Source organism: Micromys minutus (genome assembly GCF_963924665.1).
Source record: "Micromys minutus genome assembly, chromosome: 24".
NCBI classification, from domain to species: Eukaryota; Metazoa; Chordata; class Mammalia; order Rodentia; family Muridae; genus Micromys; species Micromys minutus.
Genome location: NC_137959.1, coordinates 45286185 through 45308913, shown reverse-complemented (window position 1 = coordinate 45308913; position 22729 = coordinate 45286185). Strand labels below are relative to the sequence as shown.

At 49.4% G+C, this 22729-nt stretch overlaps 1 protein-coding gene across 3 annotated transcripts in view; it reads right to left on the bottom strand.

Moving 5' to 3' along the window:
* The window catches only part of TCF25 (TCF25 ribosome quality control complex subunit), a 32043-nt gene extending 10637 nt beyond the window's left edge, over positions 1-21406 (bottom strand). For all 3 annotated transcript variants that reach the window (XM_080937262.1, XM_080937263.1, XM_080937261.1), the window contains exons 1-11: positions 21096-21406; positions 14261-14422; positions 13205-13279; positions 12440-12558; positions 10886-10951; positions 6723-6805; positions 5629-5759; positions 4646-4745; positions 3494-3587; positions 2180-2272; positions 1957-2062 (exon numbers count right to left, since the gene is read on the bottom strand). In XM_080937262.1, the coding sequence (XP_080793388.1) occupies positions 1957-2062; positions 2180-2272; positions 3494-3587; positions 4646-4745; positions 5629-5759; positions 6723-6805; positions 10886-10951; positions 12440-12558; positions 13205-13279; positions 14261-14422; positions 21096-21287 (1221 nt within the window). In that variant the 5' untranslated portion in view covers positions 21288-21406. The remainder of the gene's footprint in view (positions 1-1956; positions 2063-2179; positions 2273-3493; positions 3588-4645; positions 4746-5628; positions 5760-6722; positions 6806-10885; positions 10952-12439; positions 12559-13204; positions 13280-14260; positions 14423-21095) is intronic.
* Between the last annotated feature and the right edge of the window lie 1323 nt (positions 21407-22729).

Here is a 22729-nt window from a genome sequence, read left to right as displayed (position 1 = left end):
TACATGAGGTAGAGGCTGAAGGTCAATATTGGGTGTCTTTCTGCATTATATTTCATTATTTCCACCTTTATATTTTATTTACTTTTTTGGTGTATATATGTACACATGCATAGCAAGGCACATGTGTAGAGGCCAGAGGATAGCCTGCAGAAGTTCTTTCCTCCCTTATGTGGGTTCTAAGGACCAAACTCAGGTCATCGGGCTTAGTGTTAGTGCTTTTGCCTGCCAAGCCACCTCTGTGGTTTTCTGCCTTTATGTTCTGGGACAAGGGCTCTCACCACACCTGCAGCTCATCCATTTGTCCAAACTCGCTAGCCAGAGTCCCTGCCCAGTCCCTGTAATAACTGGGTTACATCACACATCACTGTGCCCTGCTTTTTATGTAGGTTCTGGATATCCAAACTCATGTCCTCATTCTTGTACAGGGAGCACCTTACTGACTGAGCCATTGTCCTCGTCACTTTTGTCCTGGGAACTGTTATCATCACAGAATTCTACAGACACATAAGCCAAGACTGTTTGCCTACAGCCTATGACACCTCCTACAGCTCACCTACAGCCTATGACACTTCCTACAGCTCACCTACAGCCTATGACACTTCCTACAGCTCACCTACAGCCTATGACACCTCCTACAGCTCACCTACAGCCTATGACACTTCCTACAGCTCACCTACAGCCTATGACACCTCCTACAGCTCACCTACAGCCTATGACACCTCCTACAGCTCACCTACAGCCTATGACACCTCCTACAGCTCACCTACAGCCTATGACACCTCCTACAGCTCACCTACAGCCTATGACACTTCCTACAGCTCACCTACAGCCTATGACACCTCCTACAGCTCACCTACAGCCTATGACACCTCCTACAGCCATGCAGTCTTGCTCTCCAGGGATAACAGGGATAAATTAGATCCCAAAAAGCAAAATTTCCTGGCCAACTATACAGAGTAATATGTAACTTAAAATGATTTATCTCTTTTTAGTTAATGTAAAAATATGTACTTGAAACAAAAACCTTTGCCAGGCCCTGCTGGAAACAAGCAGTGCCAAATCCATACATCCCGTCTTTTCAAGAACCAACCATGGCTTGGATGGGAATCCTGTCCCCCTTTAGACTGTCTAGTAGCTACATTATGGAGCATGGCAGAGCTGAGCTTAAAGCATGGTGGCTAACCCAACACATGCAGTCACAGGCTAGAAAGCTATGCCGTTTCCTGGTGCTGCCTGGCACCCAGGTGTGCCAAGCACTCACAGCAGCTGGGCCAGGTGGCACAGTGTGGCGAGGCCTACCCTCCATTTTTATTTCCATGCAAATCTGGCAGGGCACAAGTGGCTGGTTATGGTTGTATGCCTGTCTGTTCATTTGTCCAGGATTTCTATAAAATGTGTCTGTGTGCTAAGGTTGCCCATGTCAATTTTTAAAAGATTTATTTATTTAAATCTGCATGAGCACACTGTACTGTCTTCAGACACACCAGACCCCATTATAGATGGCTGTGAGCCACCATGTGGGTGCTGAGATTTAAACTCAGGACCTCTGGAAGAGCAGTCAGTGTTCTTAACCACTGAGCCATCTCTCCAGCTACCCGTGTTGGTGGTTCATGCCACCCTGTTGCATGACTGCTTCCTGTGTGACCATTGAGACTTGGGGTGTTCCCAACCTTTCATTACCACCAGCATCACTGTTTTGCCCACATACTTGGTGCAGGTCTGTGAAAAGTGGTTCTCACAGGGCTGCTGGAACACCCTCTAGGAAGACTGGATCTTGTTCAGCAAAACCATCACGGAAGCCAGAAAGGCAGGAGGCCGTGGGGGTCTACCTGAGGTCTGATTCAGGCTCCCAGCATCTGATCCCAAGACTGTCCCCACAAATATATACAGTGTGGACCAGAAAAGTAAGGGAGCCATAGCTGTCCCTTCAAGGCACGGCACGTGACCGACACATACCTCCCACTCCTGGAAGAGGCGGATCAGGTATTCATAATTCCGGGCCCGTAAGGCCAGGTGGTCAATGAGCAGCAGCATGCACAGGGGGTCCTCATCTGGTTCAAGGCTTCCGGAGGCAGCACAGTGAGTGGAGAACAGGGGAGACAGAGGAAAGTTGTCATGCTGGAGTGCCCATAGGTCTGTGCTAAGCACAGGTGGCCATGTAGTCGAACTGAATACTTACCTCAGGATGAGCTTGCAATACTCCAGCGCAGTGCGTGGGCATCCACGTTTCTCCAAGAAACTCATCTGCTTGTAGAGGGCCAGGTAGAAGCTCCTAGATTAAAAACAGTTCCCTGTGCATTAGTGTGACAGAAAAGCAACTGATCATGGCCCAAGTGGCCCAGCACTGTGTCCCCTCTGCATCAAGACATCATTTCCTAAGTGGTCAGACAGAGTGTCTGTGAGCCCTCCCCCTGTGTTCAGAGAAACACGAGCTCTTAGTTGTTTAGTTACAAACGCACTTACACATGTCAAGCTTTTCTCATTTTAGATGGGAACTGACTATGCTGCCAAGTCTGACCTTACACTCCTTGGCTCAAGAGGTCTACTTCAGAATGCCAAGTCTATACAGAGGTACCACATGGTTGGCTACAACCAAATGTGTGTGAAACTCCTGACTTTTTTTTCTTTTTTCTTTTCTGGTTTCTTAAGAGGCGACTTCATGTGGCCCAGGCTGGCACCAAACTCCCCACGTAGCCAAGGCTGACCTCTCAGGGCAGAGCCTGCAGCCTATGCCGCTGTGCTCACGAACCTGTCTTCTTGCCAGTTGTTCACTGGTTTCCATTTAAAGAAAGGCAGTTAACCCTGTATAATTATAATCTTAGCTTATGCTCAGATTTGAACACTTGTCATCGAGCTACACAGAGCTGGGTGGCTTTGGTCTTGGTGACTTAGAACCTGTTTTAATGAAGTACGAGTTTAACTAGAAGAGACAAAAGCAATAAATACTCAGAACTCAGAGGAGATTCCAGCCCAACACTCAGTGCAGGAGTGGACAATGGGTGTGACTAAGGTGGGGGGGATGGCCTGCTGCAGCAGCCCAGGGATATGCAGAGAACCAGGTACCAGATATCAAGGAAGGAAGGGCACACATGGGCTAAAACCAAAGGTAGTCAGGCTCAGAGGAGGCCGGAGAGAATGCTCTCTGTGTGATCGCTCAAGTCAAGTGAAACCTGTGCTCATTTCAGATTGAAGAACCAGGAGACAGAACTACGAAGCATGGTGCAGTACTTTAACCTCACAGAATGGCAGTTTTCTTCCAAAACCACGAGAAGTGTGATCCCAGATCTCACTTGTAACTTGAACAGGTTTAATTCTGGGCCAATTTGGCCTGGTTCTTTGAGCCAGGCCTCTGCAGGTCAGCTGGAAACACGTCATCCCTGGTCCACCCTCAGGGACAGGACAATCTTGTAGCATCAGTTCCCACTAAACTCACGACAGTCACTCATGTGACTTGTGAGTACGCATTACTCACTCTAGGGTGGACCAAACTCACCTGTTCTCAGGTCTGCGGTAATCCAGCCTGCAAGTCCCACTGGTGAGACTGAACAAGGGGTGGAACGCACACTCCATGCTGTACAGGGCTCTCTCTGTGGGCCACAAACATCAGAGCAGGGTGTCACACAGTGATTATAACTCTCCTCTAACAACTCACAACAAGGAAAGTTCTGGAATGAAGAAGGTCATGTAACTGGGACCCTGAAAGAGGAACAGCACACACAGACTTCCCAAGTATTCCTGATTGACTCTTGCTTAGTGCAACATACATTTGTAAGTTTCAGAGGGAGAAGCAACTGGTGTGATCTGCTAACACTAGAGATCCACCTGTTCACCAACGTGCATTGTCACAAAACCTGCACAAGCACATTTCCAGCAGCACCACTCCCAACTGCCAGAAAACTTATGTCCACCACCAGATGACAGAAGAGCCGGTCTACACACAGACATCTATATGGCAGCAAACAGGCACACGTATGGTGCATGCTCCAGCAGGGACAAGAGATGGGAAATGAAGGAAGCCAAGCTAGGCCCACGTGCTGCATGGACCCAACCTTCAAGCACAACCACAAGACAGACAGCATGGCAGCAGGTCCAAGGAGCGAAGGCTAGGGCCTGCTGTGACTGCACAGATGGGGAGAACTGTACAGACGGGGAGGACTGCACAGGGCCTGCTGTGACTGCACAGATGGGGAGAACTGTACAGACGGGGAGGACTGCACAGACGGGGAAGACTGTACAGATGGGGAGGACTGTACAGATGGGGAGGATTGTACAGACGGGGAGGACTGCACGATGGGGAGGACTGTACAGATGGGGAGGACTGCACAGACGGGGAGGACTGTACAGATGGGGAGGACTGCACAGGGCCTGCTGTGACTGCACAGATGGGGAGAAATGTACAGACGGGGAGGACTGTACAGATGGGGAGGACTGTACAGATGGGGAGGACTGTACAGACGGGGAGGACTGCACAGACCGGGAGGACTGTACAGATGGGGAGGACTGCACAGGGCCTGCTGTGACTGCACAACTGGACACTGGAGACAACAGACTGTACTCTCCACACGAGGGAATCCTTTGTCATCTCATGGAGCATTTGCCTGTCAGCTGAAGTTGCTGGGCAGCAGGGGCAGGTAGGGCATCTCACCTATAAGGTCTCGAGCCATCTCTTGATCCTCCTGAAAGCGGCAGGCATCACTGAGCTGCAGGAGCGAGTCGACATGATAGGGGCTTGTCTGGAGCAGAACCTGTTAAGAGAAGAGAGCCCTAGAGAGGCTGCAGGTAGTACACACTTAAGAACCCTCGTGAAACATGCTCCCAAAGGGCACAAGGCCATGCCCCATGCTGGGAAAAATCATCACAAGGAAAGTCACAGTTTGTTTGTTGTTATTAATTGTTGTTTTATTTATTCTTTCTTTATTTGTTTTGAGACACGGGCTTCACTATGTATCCATGGCTGACCTGGAATTCACTATGTAGACTATGCTGGCCTCTAACTCAGAGATCCAACTGCCTCTGCCTCTCACGGGCTGAGATTAAAGGTAGGCACTAGCAGGCCGCACCCAAAGTTCACTTGGCTCAGCCGTGGCTCAGGTGAAGCATTCATCTAGTTTAAGGTGAGAAGAACTCAAGACACTGGCCTAACAGTTCTCTATGCCTCAATCAAAATCAAGGGAAACCAGAATTTCTCTTCTCTCCAAAGAAGTATGGCAGCATTTCAGGGTCAGGTACACAAAGGACAAAGGATGAGCTTCTCTTTGTCCTCGGTGACTGCAAACTTAACTGTGGCTACGGATAGAGCCAACAGAACACAGGCTGCTGTGATACAGCAGGGAAAGGCTGCCCAGGAGAAGGGGACCAAGCATTCAGTGTGAAATGCAGCTGAGAAAAGATCCCACAATGCCCTGCACACAGTTCCTACAAGGGACCTGATTGCAGCGTGGCTTTTCTCTGAACAGGCTATACCACCCACCCCAAGCACACTTCCTCTGAACACATGATCACACACCGGCATCTTCTATACCTGGGGGAAATAGCCACCCTCAGACATAACTCCCCCAGTCAGAGGAACCCGCCCAGACACAGCACACTGCCCGAAGCCCACCCGTCAGGAGCTGCAGGGTTACACACCACAATGTTGTTTGGCTCCATGGACTCCACAGCCACCAGGAACTTGTGCTGTGCTTGCTGGTACTCCTCACTATGCTCAAACGCGAAGAGGGAGAGGCCTTTCTTGGACTCCAGCAGCCGCATGGAGAGACCTGTAAGGAACATTGCTCAGGGGGGCCGGCTGTGGCAGCTGGCAGGACTCCACAGCTCCCCTGTTGTTCTTGGCACAAATATGTCACATGAACACAACTCAACTTGAACACCTGGTGCAGGTTGGCCAGCCTGGGGGCTATCCTCTGACAGGCTATAAGCCAACAGAGTGTTCCGGCCTACTCAAACTGTGGGACCTGCACCAGGCCCTAGAGTCTTGTCTGATTTGCTCCTCAGATCCACCCTGAGTATAGACAGAAGGGAAATGCGCAGGTCACTATGCCTGGCTGGGAGCAATTCTGTGGCATGAGTGACCTGCCAGGTTATGCAAACACCGTGCCCAGGTTTTGGGACAAGCATCCAAAGTGGGTGTACAGTGAGCACCACACCAGAGGTGTCTGGAGGCCATGTGACTTATGACTGGGCATTCTTGTGCGCTGTTCCTTACACACAACACTGGGTGTACAGGGGCGTTTCCCTGGTGACCTTCCATCAAGCAGGCCATAGTCTAAGTTCCCGTCCCAAAGTGGTTCTAACTAAGGCCACAGTCTGCATGGGCACATGGTCCACAAGCCTGTCTGCAGTGCCTGAACCGGTGCACACGTGTCCTTGTGGGCAAGACGGGCGGAGGCCTGGCATAAACAAAAGGTCTGTCAGGCACCAGTGTACAGGCCCAGAGCCCTCCACAGGGGAGGGGCAGGCCCACCACAGTACTGTCACCAGCACAGCCACACACGGATGTGCACTTCCCTGCCTTCACACGGGGGGCTCTCATGTCTGTCAAACAAGGTAACTGGGACACTTCTCTCCCAGCACTCGGCAAGGATATTTACTGCATGCTCTCTTGCCTCTCCATACTGGTGCCCACTTGGTGCTTTCTGGGAAGTTAAATAAACCGACTGCCAGGAGAGCCGAGAACCATTAGCGCTGGATCTAAGCCACTGCCTAACCCAGCAGGACCTTACCTGGTTTGCTGTATCGGGGCCAGGTGCTCTTAGGGGTTGTCAGCCATGTACACTTGGGATATACACGCTGTCTCTGTCGAGGCCTGGGTAGAATAGAAATAGCAGTTTTATTCTCTATGGCGGAGAGGAACTACCCTGGTCTACCTACTGCCCACAGGAACTGTGACAGTCGAGCTGCAGGTAGGGAAGATACAAGGCAGAGAAATGAAGAGGGTGCCTAGCGGGCGAGATGAGGATGGAGGGAACGCAGCTTAGCAACAGAGGCGGTCACCACCACGTACGTAACCAGAGCAATGAAGAAAAGTCAGGGTGAAGGTGAGGCTCTGTGTGCTTGTCCAGCACACACAGGGTTCTAGGTTCATCCTCAGCAAAGACAAAAATAGAAGAGAAAGTTCAAGCAGTCCAGTAAGAAGGCGAAGGGCCAGGAATGAGCAAGGCAGATGAAGTCCGAGGCTGGCCTGGTCTACAGAACGTGCTCTAGAGAGCCAAGGCTATACGGTGAGACCGAGTCTTGAATGAGGAGCGAGCTGGCTGCTGCTGCCGGGCTGCTGCTCTGCTGGTGTGAGCAAGCTGTCCCCTTGAGCATCCTCTGAACAGAAGCAGACCTTGGTCCAGCTTACTGCTGAGGGTGGGGTGAGTGTGCAACTGATACACTAGCACAGGGAATTTGAAAGGCAGCCATGGCAACGGCGAAGAGCATCAGCCAACAGCAGAACCAAAGGTGTGCCAGAAGGGAGGCTAGCTCCTCACACACTTCTTACATGGATTACAAGAGCCAAACCCTCCCCACCTCCCCAAGTCCTGCTCAGGCGGTGACCGTCTTCCTTCTGGTGGACCTGAGCGTACGACCTGTGAACATGTGACATTCTCTATCTTCCTTGATTGTTTGAACTATGGCAAAAATGAATGAGTAACAAGTTATACTTTCAGGGACAAGCTAGAAAAGCTTCAAAAAGAAATAAAACAGCTGCAGAAAAACCCAAGTGTATTAGAAAAACAGTCACATCTGAAGAAAAATGAGGCAGGCAGCTAACTCAGACAGAGCTCCTGGTGGAACGTGACAAGGGAGCTGCCCCAGTCCCAGGCCACGCCGGTCCTGCAGTGAACCTTTCACCTGAGGGGCAGCTTCATGTGGAGAAGGAGGGTCTGGAGGAACACATGGAGGGCCTTGCTCCACAGTGTAGTAGGTATGTTCAGAGGGGGTTGGGGAGGAGCTTTGAACATTCACAACAGGAAGCTGAGTCCCCCAAAAGAGTACTGACCACACCGGGAGGAGGAAGGTTCCAGGCAGGGTAAGGGGTGGAGACTGAAAGAAAACGCTGATGTAGCCTAGGCTAGCCTTGAACTTGAGATCCCTTGGCTTCAGTTTCCTAAGCACAGAGATTATAGGTGAGCACCACCACGTCTAGCCAAGAACAGTGTTCTTTAAAAATCTTCTGTGTTTAAAAGTTTTTAAAACTTGTTTTCTGTATATGCTCTGTAAACATGTATGTATGAGTATTTCGAGCATGCTGGTACCTGTGGCAGTCAGAAGAGGGCATGAGCTCTCTGGAAGTGGAGCTAAGGAAGGTAGAGCCACCATGCGGGAGCCAGGAATAGAACCAGGTCTTCTGCAAAAGCGGTAAAGGCTCTGAACTGCTGTGGCTGCTCTCTGGCCTACCTTTTACAATTGGTACAAGTATGTGTGCTCACACTCATGCACACATGTGTGGGGAATGCGTGCCGTGCTGCCCGTGTGAAGGTTGGAGACAACTAAGGGACTCGGTTTCTTCTTCCATCATGGCAGTCTCTGACTGAACTTGGCTGCAGGCAGCTTTATCTCTGAGCTGACTCTCTGGCCCAACTTAAAGCTTTAAAGAAATAAATATAATTCAATGTAAAACACTACAAAGTAAGTAGTGACGGCTGTGGCCGTTCAGTAGTTGAAGAGTAGGACTGAGGGATGTTCAGTGTGTACTCGGATAAAATAAATGTAATTATTATAACGTCAGTAACTCTAATTTACAGGAACGGGACATATGAGCTATAATAAAATGGCAGATAGACAAAGCACGGCTGCGGGGAGTGGGAAGGAGGGTAAACCAGCAAACGTTGTCAGTTTGACAATATTTAGAGTTACTAAGCCTCATTTCCGGGTGTGTTTGTGGGGCACGAACAGGAAGACTTCCCCTGGGTGTGAGCACCGTCCTATGGCTGGAATACTGAACTCAGTAAAGAGTGAGGAAGGAGAAGGCCTGACACTGGACGGACTCAGCCTGGCCTGCTTCCATGCCTTTTGCAGCACGATGCACGGTATCCCCTCAAACTGTGGGCCAAATCAACCTCCCTCAAGTTCCTTTTCTCAAGTACTTTGTCACTAATACAAGGACAGGAACTAATATAAGAAAACAGAAAACGACCCAGGGCAGCACAAATAAAAGACGGAACAACAGAACAATTGACCGGCTGGGTGACAGGGGCTCACGTAACAGGCTAGCTTCAAATTTACTATGCAGCTCAGGGTGGCTTTGAACCACCCCCACCAAGTGCTGCAGTACTCTTGTGTGTTACCATGACTGGGTTATATGGTGTTGAGAATCAAACCTAGGATTTCAAGCATGTAGGCAAACATGCTACCAAATGAGTCTAGAGTTAAAAAAATTAACATTACAATATAAAGCAAGAAAAACAGGTAAGCCAGGCACAGTGGAATACACCTTTAATCCCAGTACCTGGGAAACAGAGGCAGGTGGCTAGTCTGGTCTGTTCCAGGCCAAGCACGACTACATGGTGAGGGTTATGTCAAAAATACAAAGGAACAAAAAAGTCCACACAAATCCCACAGGAAACACAAGGAAAGTAGCAGTTAGTTAATGGCAAATAAAAAGCCAGTGGACTTAAGTTATAAGCTAAGAAACAGGAGTTGTGACAACATCAAAAAACCCAAACCCTCTTGTGTTTGCTATGGGGAAAAGAAGAGACCGACCCTGTCGGAGTGTAAATCTAAGCTGTGCCACTCTCCTGAGAGCAGCTCAGCAGCAGGCAGGCCTCGGTTTCACAGAATGTGTGCAGAAGTGCACAGGGACGACAGCCTAGAGGTGCACACAAGCCAGCATCTGGGGTGAATAACCAACCCCGGCATTTGCAAGACAGGATGTTACAGCATCAGTAGAATTCTCTCATGGTCACATAAAGCAAAGACTGGCATGTGCCCTGTAAGCTATAATCAGTTACCAAAATAACCCAGGGTGTGCTGAGAGGACAAGAGTCAAAGGTCAAAGGATTGAACTGATTACATTTTTTAACAAGAAGCACTTGTTTACAATCAAGAAAAAACCCACAAAGCTTAAAAACACAATGCTAGGGGCTGGAAAATGACTCAGCTGTTAAGAGCCAGTTGCTGCCCTCACAGAAGGCCTAGGCTCGGTTCCCACAATGCACATGAACGCTCCAAACTGTTATAACTACGGGTCCAGAAGACCTGACGCCCTCTCTGGCTTCTGCAGAGACTGCATGGACACAGCACATTTCCAGACAGGCAGCCACAATGACTGTGTCCTCATGACGCACTGGATGTTGGCACAGTTTATCAGGATGAGTGACAGCAATAAGGTGAATAAGAAATGAGACCCTTTGTCAGAAGACAGCACTAAACGTCGACAGCACAGCCTATGGTCATAGCCCCTGAGAGGCCAAGACAAAAGGACAGAGGATTCAAGTCTGTCATAAACAGTCAAAAGCAGATAAGGCTTCCTAGGCAGTCTGATGGAGAAGCAGAGAGAACACGCACACTTCCTACAAAATTCCCAGAGGAGGACCCTCATACACGCCTCCTTCAGGGAGTCACGTGACATGCTGCACCACCCACTGTGGCATAACACCCGACACTGACAAATATTAAATCAGCGACCATCATGTCTTTGGCATCTCTGCAAACACAATGTACAGCCTAGAGAGGAAGGGACAGAGCCAGCTCCTCCAGTCTTGATCCTTCCACAAACCTTTTGTTTTGAATCATTTCGGACCTAATGCTAAGAGTTCTATTTGTTCACTGTAGATATAAATATTTTCCTCCTATGAAGAACCCATGGCAATCTCTCTGCCTTAGTTTCCCTCAACACACCCTCTGTCTAGAGTGTGAGAAAGATCAACAGAACCTGAAGAACACAAACTGAGAAGCTTACCTTTGCTCACCCAAGACCGCTCGAGCACCAAAATACCTCTTCAGTTCTGTGTCTGGATTCAAATGTCTGTGAGAAAAGAGTTTAGAAAGAAAAATTATGTTTTTTACAATAAGTGAAAGTTTTATAAAGCTACATATGAACCTAGTAGGGAGCTTGGCTTGTAGTGAAGGTGCATGCCTGCAATTTCAGTACTTGGAAGGCTGAGGCAGGAGGGGCAGGGCTCCCGGCCAGCTTTGAGCACCATGAGAGCCATTTTCCAAAAGCTGCCAACAACCTGTGGTGGGGTGTACACTTTACTGAGTGTACGGACCAGCAGTGGGTACCCACCCCAATGTGAAATGGAGCTCTACAGTTCAGGAATTGAAGACACGGGGAAGTGCTCTGGCATACGGGGGAGCCCTTCTTCCTCATCATCTCTCAGATGTTTAATAATATATTTATTTGTTTTGAGGAGAGTCACATTCTGTAGCCTGGGCTGACCTTGAACTTGTGCCTCAGCCACTGAGTGCTAGGATTACAGTGTAAACCCTATGCCCAGCTCTGCACTGTTTTGTTTTGTAAGGAACTGAGGTGAAGCCTGCTGTACAGGAGATGGGACCCTGAGAGGACACACTCTCTCCCTTTGCACTGCACCTCTGCTTCTCCCCACTGCACCTCTGCATCTCCCCACACCCTCCCTCTATACTGCACCTCTGCATCTCCCCACACCCTCCCTCTATACTGCACCTCTGCACCTCCCCACACCCTCCCTCTGTACTGCACCTCTGCATCTCCCCACACCCTCCCTCTGTACCACACCTCTGCACCTCCCCACACCCTCTCTCTGTACTGCACCTCTGCACCTCCCCACACCCTCCCTCTGTACTGCACCTCTGCACCTCCCCACACCCTCCCTCTATACTGCACCTCTGCATCTCCCCACACCCTCCCTCTATACTGCACCTCTGCACCTCCCCACACCCTCCCTCTATACCGCACCTCTGCACCTCCCCACACCCTCCCTCTGTACCGCACCTCTGCACCTCCCCACACCCTCTCTCTGTACCGCACCTCTGCACCTCCCCACACCCTCCCTCTATACTGCACCTCTGCATCTCCCCACACCCTCCCTCTGTACTGCACCTCTGCACCTCCCCACACCCTCCCTCTGTACCGCACCTCTGCACCTCCCCACACCCTCTCTCTGTACCGCACCTCTGCATCTCCCCACTTGCCAAACAAATGGGACATTTTCTTTCTCAAGTTTATCTTATGCAGCCTAGGTGGGTCCTGAACTCTCAGTTCTCCTGTCTCTACTTCACAAGTGCTGGGATTACAGATGTTTGCCACTAGAACTGACTAAAAAAAGACAGAAAATTTTCTTCTGCTTTTTTTGTTTTGTTTTTTAAAGCGGGGTTTCTCTGTGCAGCCCTGGCTGTCCTGGAACTCACTCTGTAGACGAGGCTGGCCTCAAACTCACAGAGATCTGCCTGCCTCTGCCTCCCTAGGACTGGGATTAAAGGTGTGCCTTTTTAAATACTGCTTTTCTCTCTCAGAGTGAGGGCAGGACCGTACCTGTGCTCCACATACAGGACGTGCTTCCTGGAGCTCAGCGCAGGGGGGCCTGGGTGGCTGAGTCCACTGCTGTCTTCAATCCTCTCTAAGATGCGATCAATGTCTTCTAGTCCATTTTCCTAAAAGCCAGAACAACCTGTCAACCACGGCGCTGGCTTTCACTCTCGGATTCTAGGCGTGTACCACCACACCTGGCTCTTCACTCACGATGTGATGTCACCAGTGACAGAGTGATTTACTTTGGAAAAGAGTGATTATGCTGACTTACTTCCTGTCACCATACGCTGCACATACATTCAAAACAGACATGTGTCACTAAAGAAATCCATTAGAGCTGGAATCACAGACTCAGAGGGCCCTGGAAATCACAGGCCAAAGCACCACCTCCTTGGGTAAACTGAGTCGTGACTGCTCACTGGCAGAAGCAAAGCTGACTTTTTCCAGAACTAACGGCAAGACATGGGGAATGAAACAGCAACAGGACCATCTAAAGACCAATTTAACATCAGGATGAGACAGGGGCTGCTGAGCAAGGAACACACATCTCAAACCTAGAGCCCAAGAGCGGGCTCTGATAACCAGGGAGCAAAGGGAACAGACACAGATCTGTAGTTCTCGTTCCCTCTGCTCCTGACCTCTGAGCTACGCCTCTGTGGGAAGCTATCAGAGGGCTTGATATATGGAAACTTTCTCCGAGGGCCAGCCTGAGGTGCCAGCAGCAACAGTGAGGCTCAGGCAGAGGAACCAGACCGTTTGACAACATACCGAGGATTCTCCTGTGCAGCTTTTCTTATTTTTCTGCTTCTTTTTCTTCTTTCGGAGTTTGCCACTTGCATTAGACTAATGGAAGAGACATTTTAGTCAATGGAAGGAAGTAAAATCATGAACAGTAAGAACTACCCAACAGCCAGGCCTGGTGGCACACACCTTTAATCCCAGAACTCGGGAGGCAGAGGCAGGAGGATCTCTGTGAGTTTGAGGCCAGCCTGGTCTACAGAGAGATCTCCAGGGTAGTGAGGGTTACAGTGAGACCTGAATTTTTTAAAAAAATCAATAAAAAATAAAAATAAAAATTTAAGCTGGGCAGTGATGGTACATGCCTTTAATCTCTGCACTCAGAAGGCAGAGGCAAGTGACCTCTGAGTTTGAGGCTATCAGGGTCTACAGAGTAAGTTCTAGGATAGCCAAGGCTACACGGAGAAACCCTGTCTCAAAAACCCAAAATAAATATATAAATAAAGAAAATACACAAATAAACAAAAACATAAGCAACCCCAGCCCCCAAGCCCCTCTGTCTCTCCTAGGCCTCTCAAGTCCTGTCATCCACTCACATTCTGGCATAAGAAACACCTACCATGGTCCTCTCTCATAGCCCTGCCCCATGTGCTTCGAGGCTTCCCATGACCTACAGGAGACAGCACACAGGACCACCCAGCCACCTGGACACTGGCATTCTGTCTTCATTTTGGCTACCATTCCCTGCTGTGCTCTACCGACCCTGAAGATGGGGCTCCCCGGGCCAGGGTGGCCCACGCTGAGGCCCGGTTCTCCCACAGAATCTCCTGTAGCCGAGCCCTGTGAAAAGGCATGCTCTCCTCAGGCACAGGCACTCCCAACAGAGGCAGGTGGACTCTGTATAGCATCCCTGAGGCAACCACTGGTCTTCAGATTTCTACAGAAACCCCATCCAGGTTCCTCAGGGCAACCATATAATTGATGAACACAAATTCAGAAGTCAAGAAACCGGTAGCACAGGATCCATGTGCCCAGCACCTTGGGACTCCCCTGGCATGCCATCACCATGTGATTGATCCTCAATACCTGTTCCGGGGACCCTGCTTTGGTTGCATCTCCATCTTGCTTGGTCTCTGGGTCTCCATGTTTAGCCCTTCCTTTGTTCCCTGATGACACAGAGTCTGGCAGGGCACAGTCAGACCTCTCCCCATTTACCACAAGGTCATCCTCAAGATCCTCGATGTTTATCTGGAAAAAAGGATGAGAAGGAGATAAAAGCAACTGAGCCCCACAGGGCAGTGCACAGACTCTGTCCAGCTGAAAACAGAGAGGGCTGTGAATGGGTGGGAATGAGGTTGTGAGAGGACAGCCGCTGATCCACGCAGCACCAGCTGAGCCGGTGAATGAGTTCTGGCATAGTCCGTGAACCGAAGAGACACATCATCTTGAGGCATGACACTCAGAATCCCCAAACCACAGTGACCCCATTTATTGAGTACCACACAAGGGCAACTTTAATTTCTTCTCTTCTTTATGTGTATGGGTATTCTGCCTACATGCATGTATACGTACCATGTGTATGTCTGGTGCCCATAAAGATCTGAGGAGGGTGTCATAGCCCTGCAGTTGGATAGCTGCAAGTTGCCATGTGGATGATGGGAATCAAACCCAGGTTCTCTGGAAGAGCAGCAAATGCTCCTGTCTACAGAGCCAACTCCCGCTTCACTAAACTATTTTTAACTGTCAAGACTTCCCAAGGTAGCACACTCACTGTCGGAGTGCTGCTGTAGGGAGAATTTACATTTGCACTGGCACAAGACAGCAGAACTGGTCTTTGTGAAGAACGATTATGTATCTGGGGATCAGGCACGGTCACAAACCGTAGGGCAGAAGTGACCAAGCACCTGGAAACAGTTTCCTTTTTCACTGCTGAAATCTCTTGCAAACAGAATGCTGACACATTCACTGCTTTCCAGCAGTTCTCACTGTGCAAGCCTTGCTAAGGACAGCCTCACCAGCTGGAGGACAAAAAACCATCAACAGGAACTGGAGGCACAGGTCTCTTCCACAAGACCTGGGTCTGAGTCCCAGTGCCCACATAACCACCTATAGCTCCAGTTCCAAGGGATCAAATGCACTCTTCAAGCCTTTGTGGGCACCAGGCACACCTGTGATTCAGACAAGGCATATCCATACACACAAAATAATAATCTTTTAAAAATTAGATGCCCATCACTATCCTCATCCTATGGAAATAAAGGCCTGGCATTTACTCTGACTTCTGAGTAGTTAACATCTAAGCCTCTGGTAATTTCCCACAGTAATGTCTTCTCTCCTGAGGCTTCAACCCACACTGAGCAGAGGAGTTATGGGACCCTGAGGCCAAGTCAGATGGCAGCAACACATCTAAGGTGGGTGTCCACAGTAACCCAACCTGGAGCACTGCAGATCCAGGTCAGCATGGAGCTGCAGAGCAAAGATCCTTTCAGTGAACTCCACCAATCAACGCAAACAGGCTGGGAATGCCCCCCACACAATCAATGTGTGAGAAGTGTCACAATGAAAAGTGTCACCTATACACAAACAACAGCCCAGACTTCTCTACTGTAAGAACAAAGTGAGTTCTGTATTTCTCACAAACTACCGAACACATTGTTAGGTGGCCCTGAGTAACCCTACAGGTGGAACTAGTGTCAGAAGGGCAGCCATGTGATTCTCCCTCATATTCTGCAGCTGTGGGGGAATCCTGCTCATGAGGTTTAGATGAGGTTTACATGTTCTAAAATTATAAAATCACTGTGATGTACAAAAGTGCGAGTTCACTCATTGCTTAGTTTGGGTTTTGCTGAGACCAGGTTTCTCTGTGTAGCTCTGGCTGTCCCGCAGCTACCTCTGCAGATCAGGCTGGCCTCAAACTCAGAGATCTGTCTGCTTCTGGCTCTGCTGGAATTAAAGGCAAGTGTCAGCACTCCCTGCTACAACTTCTTGTTGTTAAAGAATTGTTTATTTTGTGACTACACTGTAGCTCTTCAGACACACCGGAAGAGGGCATCACATCCCATTACAAATGGTTGTGAGCCACCCTGTGGCTGCTGGGAATTAAACCCAGGTCCTCTGGAAGAGTAGCCAGAGCTCTTAACCGCTGAGCCATCTTGCCAGCCCATCCAATTTATTTATTTATTAAAGACAGTTTCACTACATACTCAAGGCTGGCCTTGAACTCACATCAATCCTTCCACATTAGCCTCCATGTGCCTCCACACCCAACTGAGTCAATTTTTTTTAAATTTGTTGTCTTTTTTCTTTTGAATTTATATGTATGTTGTACTGACTGGCTTGTGTGTTAACTTGACACAAGCTGGAGTTATCACAGAGAAAGGAACCTCAGTTGAGGAAATACCTCCATGAGATCCAGCTGTAATGCATTTTCTCAACTAGTGATCAAGGTGGGAGGGTCCAGCCCATTGTGGGTGGTGCCAACCCTGGGCTGGTGACCTGGGTTCTATAAGAAATCAAGCTGAGCAAGCCAGGGGAAGTGAGCTAGTAAGTAACATCCCTCCATGGCCTCTGCATCAGCTCCTGCTTCCTGACTTGCTTGGGTTCCAGTCCTGACTTCTTTTGGTGATGAACAGCGATGTGGACGTGTGAGCTGAATAAGTCCTTTCCTCCCCAACTTGTTTCTTGGTCGTGATGTTTGTGCAGGAATAGAAACCCTGACTAAGATATATGTGCATATTATACACAGTATGTATAAATATATAAGTAATATAAATATATTGTAAACATTATATATTATAAACATATTAGTAATATATTCATTACTTGTATATTTATATATAAGTAATATGTAGTAATATAAACATATATCAAACACTCATGAATTTATGATATACATGTTTGTATTACTTAAGTGTTTATGTAATGTATATATTTTATTACATATATTAAATACATTTACTTATATATTTTATATTACTTTATCTTATACTTGCTTAAATATTTATATTTCTTATATATTTGTGTTAAGCATATATTTCGATATACTGTATATATTTATCAAGGTCTATATATAATATAAATATTTTCACTGAATATATTTTAATTACATTTCAAATGTTATCCCCTTTCCCCATTTCCCCTCCATAAATCCCTTATCCCACTCCCCACCCCCAAATATGTTTTTATTTTGGTTTTCTTCGAGACAGTACCTCTTTATGTAGCCCTGGCTGTCCTAGAACTTATGATGTAGACTAGTTTAGCCTCATGCCCAGGCCGTGCCATATAAACAAACAGCAATGTAAAGCAAGCCTAAGACCCTGGGTTCAACCCCCATCCCTGCAAACAAACAGAATATATTACTTACTATTCAGTAGTAAAAAAGAACTAATAAATACTCAGAAATGAATAAATTCAAAAGTATATTCTGAGCAAGGGGCCAGGCACGAGAGCACATACCAGATGTCAAAGGCGTGAACAGTTTACACAGATGGAAATGTCAAATTCATACTCCATGCACTTTGTTATGTAGATTTTTTTGAGGCAGGGTCTCAGTATGTCGCCCTGGGTGGCCTAGGACTTGCTATGTAGGCCAAGATGCCGTTTAACTCAGAAATCCTCCTTAGTGCAGGGATTCAACATGTGAGCTGTCACTTCCAGCAAGAAACTGATTTTTTGAAACTCTTCCGACTGAAATGATACAGACAGTTTCTAATCTAGAGTCAGGCGTGGCCCTAGGCCATCTTTACCCCGTGTCCTTCCCCATCGGCCCCTAAGAATGTATCAAACAAACCACTTGCAGCCTCGTGTTTCCAGAACTCTGCCCGCCCCTTCCCAACAGCACACATCTCTATTGTTGAGTGCTGATCACATGCCCAGCACATGCTACAGGCTGCACTCACGAGCTCGAGCAGTCTTCACGCAGCCCCAAACTTTCATTCAGTGTCTGTCCAGACTCTCAAACTACAGGAGGGTAGAGCATGCCCACAGGAGGTGAGTCAGGCTCATCTTGGTGTCTCAGCAGAGGGGACTGCAGCCAGAGGGGACAGCAGAGGGAGGGCAGGGTGGCTGGACAGTGAGCAAGATTAGAAAAAGAGGAGGTCGGTTGGGGGCGGGGGAGACTGTCTAGCAGATGGCACAAACCTGGCTGCTGTCCTCTGCCGGGAAAGGAGAGCATCACTATACTCAGGACAGACTGAGCAGCAGCAGCAGTGCTGGAGGCTCCTTGTGGCCCGAAACAGATAAAGGGGTCTCAGTCCACCCCAGCACCGTACAGATGCAAGACACTGTTAGAATCTCTACGAAGGGCTGGAGAGGTGGTTCAGTGGTTAGAGCACTGGCTGTTCTACCAGAGGTCCTGAGTTCAAGTCCCCGCAACCACATGGTGGTTCACAATCATCTGTAATGAGATCTGATGCCCTCTTCTGGTGTCTGAAGACAGCTGCAGTGTGCTCACATACATAATATAAATAAATAAATCTTAAAAAAGAAGAAACTCTATGAATGTTAATAACTTTCTCACATTCTTATGTTCATTCCCTGTAACTAAGCAAAGATTTTGGCGGACAGAGCATTTTGATTCTTAACTGGCAACTGTTGGATTCTTCCCCTGCTGGCTTGAAGGAGAGAACTGTCTGCCAGACGTAAGCCAGGAAACCCATATTCGACATTGCTTTGAACATTCCAGAGGCCTTGAAAAGAACCTGGGCCATGATCACAGCTGACTGCTCACGCTCAAAGGTGGGGCCTGGGAAATACTGTTTCCCTTTGTATCTGGCTTCTACACCATGAGCCTTGCTTTTCATTTGTAGGTGATTCCCTTGTCCCAGCCCCCAGTCTTCTGGAAAGGCAGCAAGGGCTCTTCATCCCTGGGCTGGATCTCCAGCCCTCTCTTGCCTGCTTCAGGAGTGTGGGCTAAGACGGAAAAAGAAAGAAGCAGCTGAGCTGTCAGCAGCCAGGGCCCCAAAGGTGGCAAGAAAGTCAGGTGTTTGACATCCAAAAAGGAGGCAACTAACCAGTTTGAGAGAGTGTCAGGGACCAGGGATTGGACAGAGGGTGGCAGAAGCAGAGGACAGGAAGCTGAGGCTCCAGGTAAAAGCTGCTAAGAGTCAGGGAAGACAAAGTGCAGGATGAATTCAGGAGAGCTATAAAATGCTTAGGGCCAATGGTCTCAGATGCCTAAGGCCTCTGAGAGCTCAAGCCAGCTGCTGGCAGGGGAGGAATCCCAACACCCAGGTGAATGATGTGATCTAGGCTCTGCTTTGAAATCACCTCTCAGAACTGGAGTAAACTTACATTACCGGCACGTGGCCTCACGGGAACTGGGCCACGGACACATACGGTTATTTGTATTTCCCTATTTTCTTTAAAGATTGATTGATTGATTTATGTGTGCGAGTGCCCTGTCCTTGTCTTCAGACACACCAGAAGAGGGCATCGGATCCCATTACAGATGTTTGTGAGCCACCATGTGGCTGCTGTGAATTGAACTCAGGACCTCTGGAAAAAGTCAGTGCTCTAACCACTGAGCCGTCTCTCTCGCCCCATATTTTCCTATTTTGTGTGTGTGTTTAAAGTTAAACCCAGCTGGGAAGTGATGGCACACTCCTTTGAACCCAGCACTAGGGGAGGCAGAAGTAGGTGAATTTCTGAGTTTGAGACACAGCACCTCAAAGTAGTCTACAGATTAAGTTCAAGGACAGCCAGGGCTACACAGAGAAAGTCTGCCTATGTGAAAAAGAAAAAATGATAAGCCCAAGTAAACCTAATAAAACAGTTATAATATAGGGACAAGAAACGGTAGGAATGGGGCTGACTTTCAGGAAAGTCAGAGGAGCTAGGAGAGTTCTGGCTGTACCAAGGAGCGACTTATTTCATTACCACCACAGACTGCAGGACAGACCCCTCCCTTTCCTTACTGCGGAAATTAACGATCTCTGAACCAAACTTCCAAAACGTCTGTGACACTTCCCACACTCTTCAGTATCTTTAAAAGCTAGGAACTTTTAAACCTGCTAACTGACAAAAAGCTGGGGACAGCTGGGGTAGTGCTGTCTAGTGCGGCGCTATATAGTTTAGGCATGGCTTCTTATCTGCGACTTGAGGAGGACACGGGACAACTCACTGCAAAACTACACTCTCTGGAAAATGGCCACTGACGCCCTACCATATGTGCACGCTGGAGATACAAACCGGGCAAAACAGACACACCGCCTGCCTACCCATGGAGTCAGAATCATAATTCAAACACATATGAAACCGCAGACCCAGGTCAGTCAGAAATAAACAAAGCACGGGACTCAGGACACACAGAAGATACAGCTAACTAGCTGGGGCAATGACGAATAAGCCGAAATGTTTGTAAAAGAGAGACCTCCCTCAAGTCGCAGATACGAAACCAAGCCTACCCTACTATCGCACCGCCCTAGGTAGCACAACCTTATTCCTTCAGTGAAGCCTAGACCCAAGTGAACCCCACCTCCCACTCACCATCCCTAGTGGCCCTCTCCTTAGAAGTCTCCGAAGTCATGCCACGCCCACTCTGACGTCACGACCCTGGCTTGCCCCTACGTCACATCACGTCTCTCGACTCTGCCCTGGGACACGCCCTATACCGCAGCAAAGTCCTGTCACTCAGACCCTTGACAGCACCCCCTGCTAGACTTTAGAAGCCCCTTCGCTCGGCCTTTTATCCCACCTTCCGCACGATCTAGGCTGGGAAACACCGCCCCTCGACGGCTCCCGGACTTGCGATTCGGCTCGGCCTCATCACCCCACCCACCCAGCTGAAGACCCGCCCTCCCCGATGCGGCGCAGTCCCTTCTCCCCGCCCACCGGACTGCAGTCCAGACCCAACTTTATGCCCCTTCGCATGACGTCATGCCCCCACCAATTTTTCCCCCCCCCCAGTTGCCCAGCTCCTCACCAGCTCGAACCGGTTGTTGACACGGACTCCTTCCTTCCCTGCACCCCCGGGACGCCGGCCACCCAGCCCCGGCTTGGGTCCCTCTTCCTCTGCGTCATCGTCATCACGGAGGACAAACTGCAAGGCGTCGGGCCCTAGGGGTTCCTGGCCGCGCTGTTCCCCCCTCAGTCTCCGGAGGGCCCGGCGCGACATAGGACCCGACAGCCCGATGTAGGCACAGGGACGAGGAAGAGCAGCAGAGTGGCGGCGCCTGCGCACTCGCGGCGCGCTGGCGCAAGGTTGGCGTGTCGCGTTTGCGCGCCGCGGCTCTCCGGAACTTCCTCCCAATCCCCCCCCCCCCCCCCCCGAGGAGTCAGGGAAGGTGCGAGGGTGGCCCGGGGAGTTCTCGCGAGAGTCGGGCCCTAGCGGCGGCTGTAGTGCGGCACTTCAGCCTTCGAGATGTCCGGGTGGCAGAAAGCTGGCCGCGCGGCGGACGCAGGCTCAGAACGCCGCACGCCACGGACGAGGTTCTCGGGCCGGGCGAGCGAGCCGGCCGGCGGTAGGGGCCGCGAAGAAGCAGTGAGAGCAGGTGCGCACGCCGCAAGGCACGCGTGCAGACTTCTGCTGTGCTAGGAGCGAGGGACCCGGTCCCCAACCCCTCTCTGCATAGTCTACCCAAGCGACCTGTCCGATGTTCCCCACCTCCACGTTGCTACTAGACTGCAAAGGCACAGTTTTCACCTTAATAGAAACAGTCTAACATCTTCAAAGTGGGATATCTGCTCTCCAGAAGGCTCGCCGAGCTGAGTTAGGTGTTAGGGATTGCTTTTTTATTGTCGCGAACGCAACAGGGATGATCATGTTACAGGGGTATTGGATGAGGGGGTGAGGCTGTCTAGGTGTGGATACCTAAATGTATTCTAATTCAGGAAGATTTTCACAAGGACATAGGGACCCCCCCTGCACAGGTCCTTTCTTGTTCCATGTTCTTTTTTGTTTGCTTTTGTTTTTTGAGGCAGGGTTTCCCAATGTAGCCCTGGCTGTCCTAGGACTCACTTCGTAGACCAGTCTTCCAAGTGCGAGGACTAAAGGTGTGTGTGACCACACCCGACTTTTTTTTTTAAACAAAACAAAATAAAAACACGCCCCCCAAAACAAACAAAAACCCAAAACAAAAGCTCTTGCTGAGTAACCGTGGCTGCTCTTGAAGCTTACAGAAATCCTGTTTCCGAAGGGCTGGGATTACAGAGCTATTCCATGTCCAGACCTCGTTTTTTATACTTTTGGAAAACTTTGCTAGACAAGCCAAGATTTAGTACCTCCAAAGTAACATGAGCTGGTGTTGGGTTGAACCTTTCCCCAATTTGAGAGCAGGAGAGAGCAGCAGGGGTGTGGCCAGTCACTGCTCTTGGTTCCAACTTCATTTGGGGAAGATAGATCTCCTTTTACAGGTGAGGACTTGATGCGCTAAGTACCCCACACAGAACCTGGCTTTGCATTCATGTGACTCTCAAAGTCCACACAAGGTTGGCAAGGACAGAGAATTCAGGCAGGGCAGCAGCCCTCAAGTCCAGCTCTGGTGTGTGTCTGCTCGCTGTCCATGTGTTCCTCTACTCCTGCCCCCCGCCCCAGTGTCTTGGTTCCTCCCTAGGTTG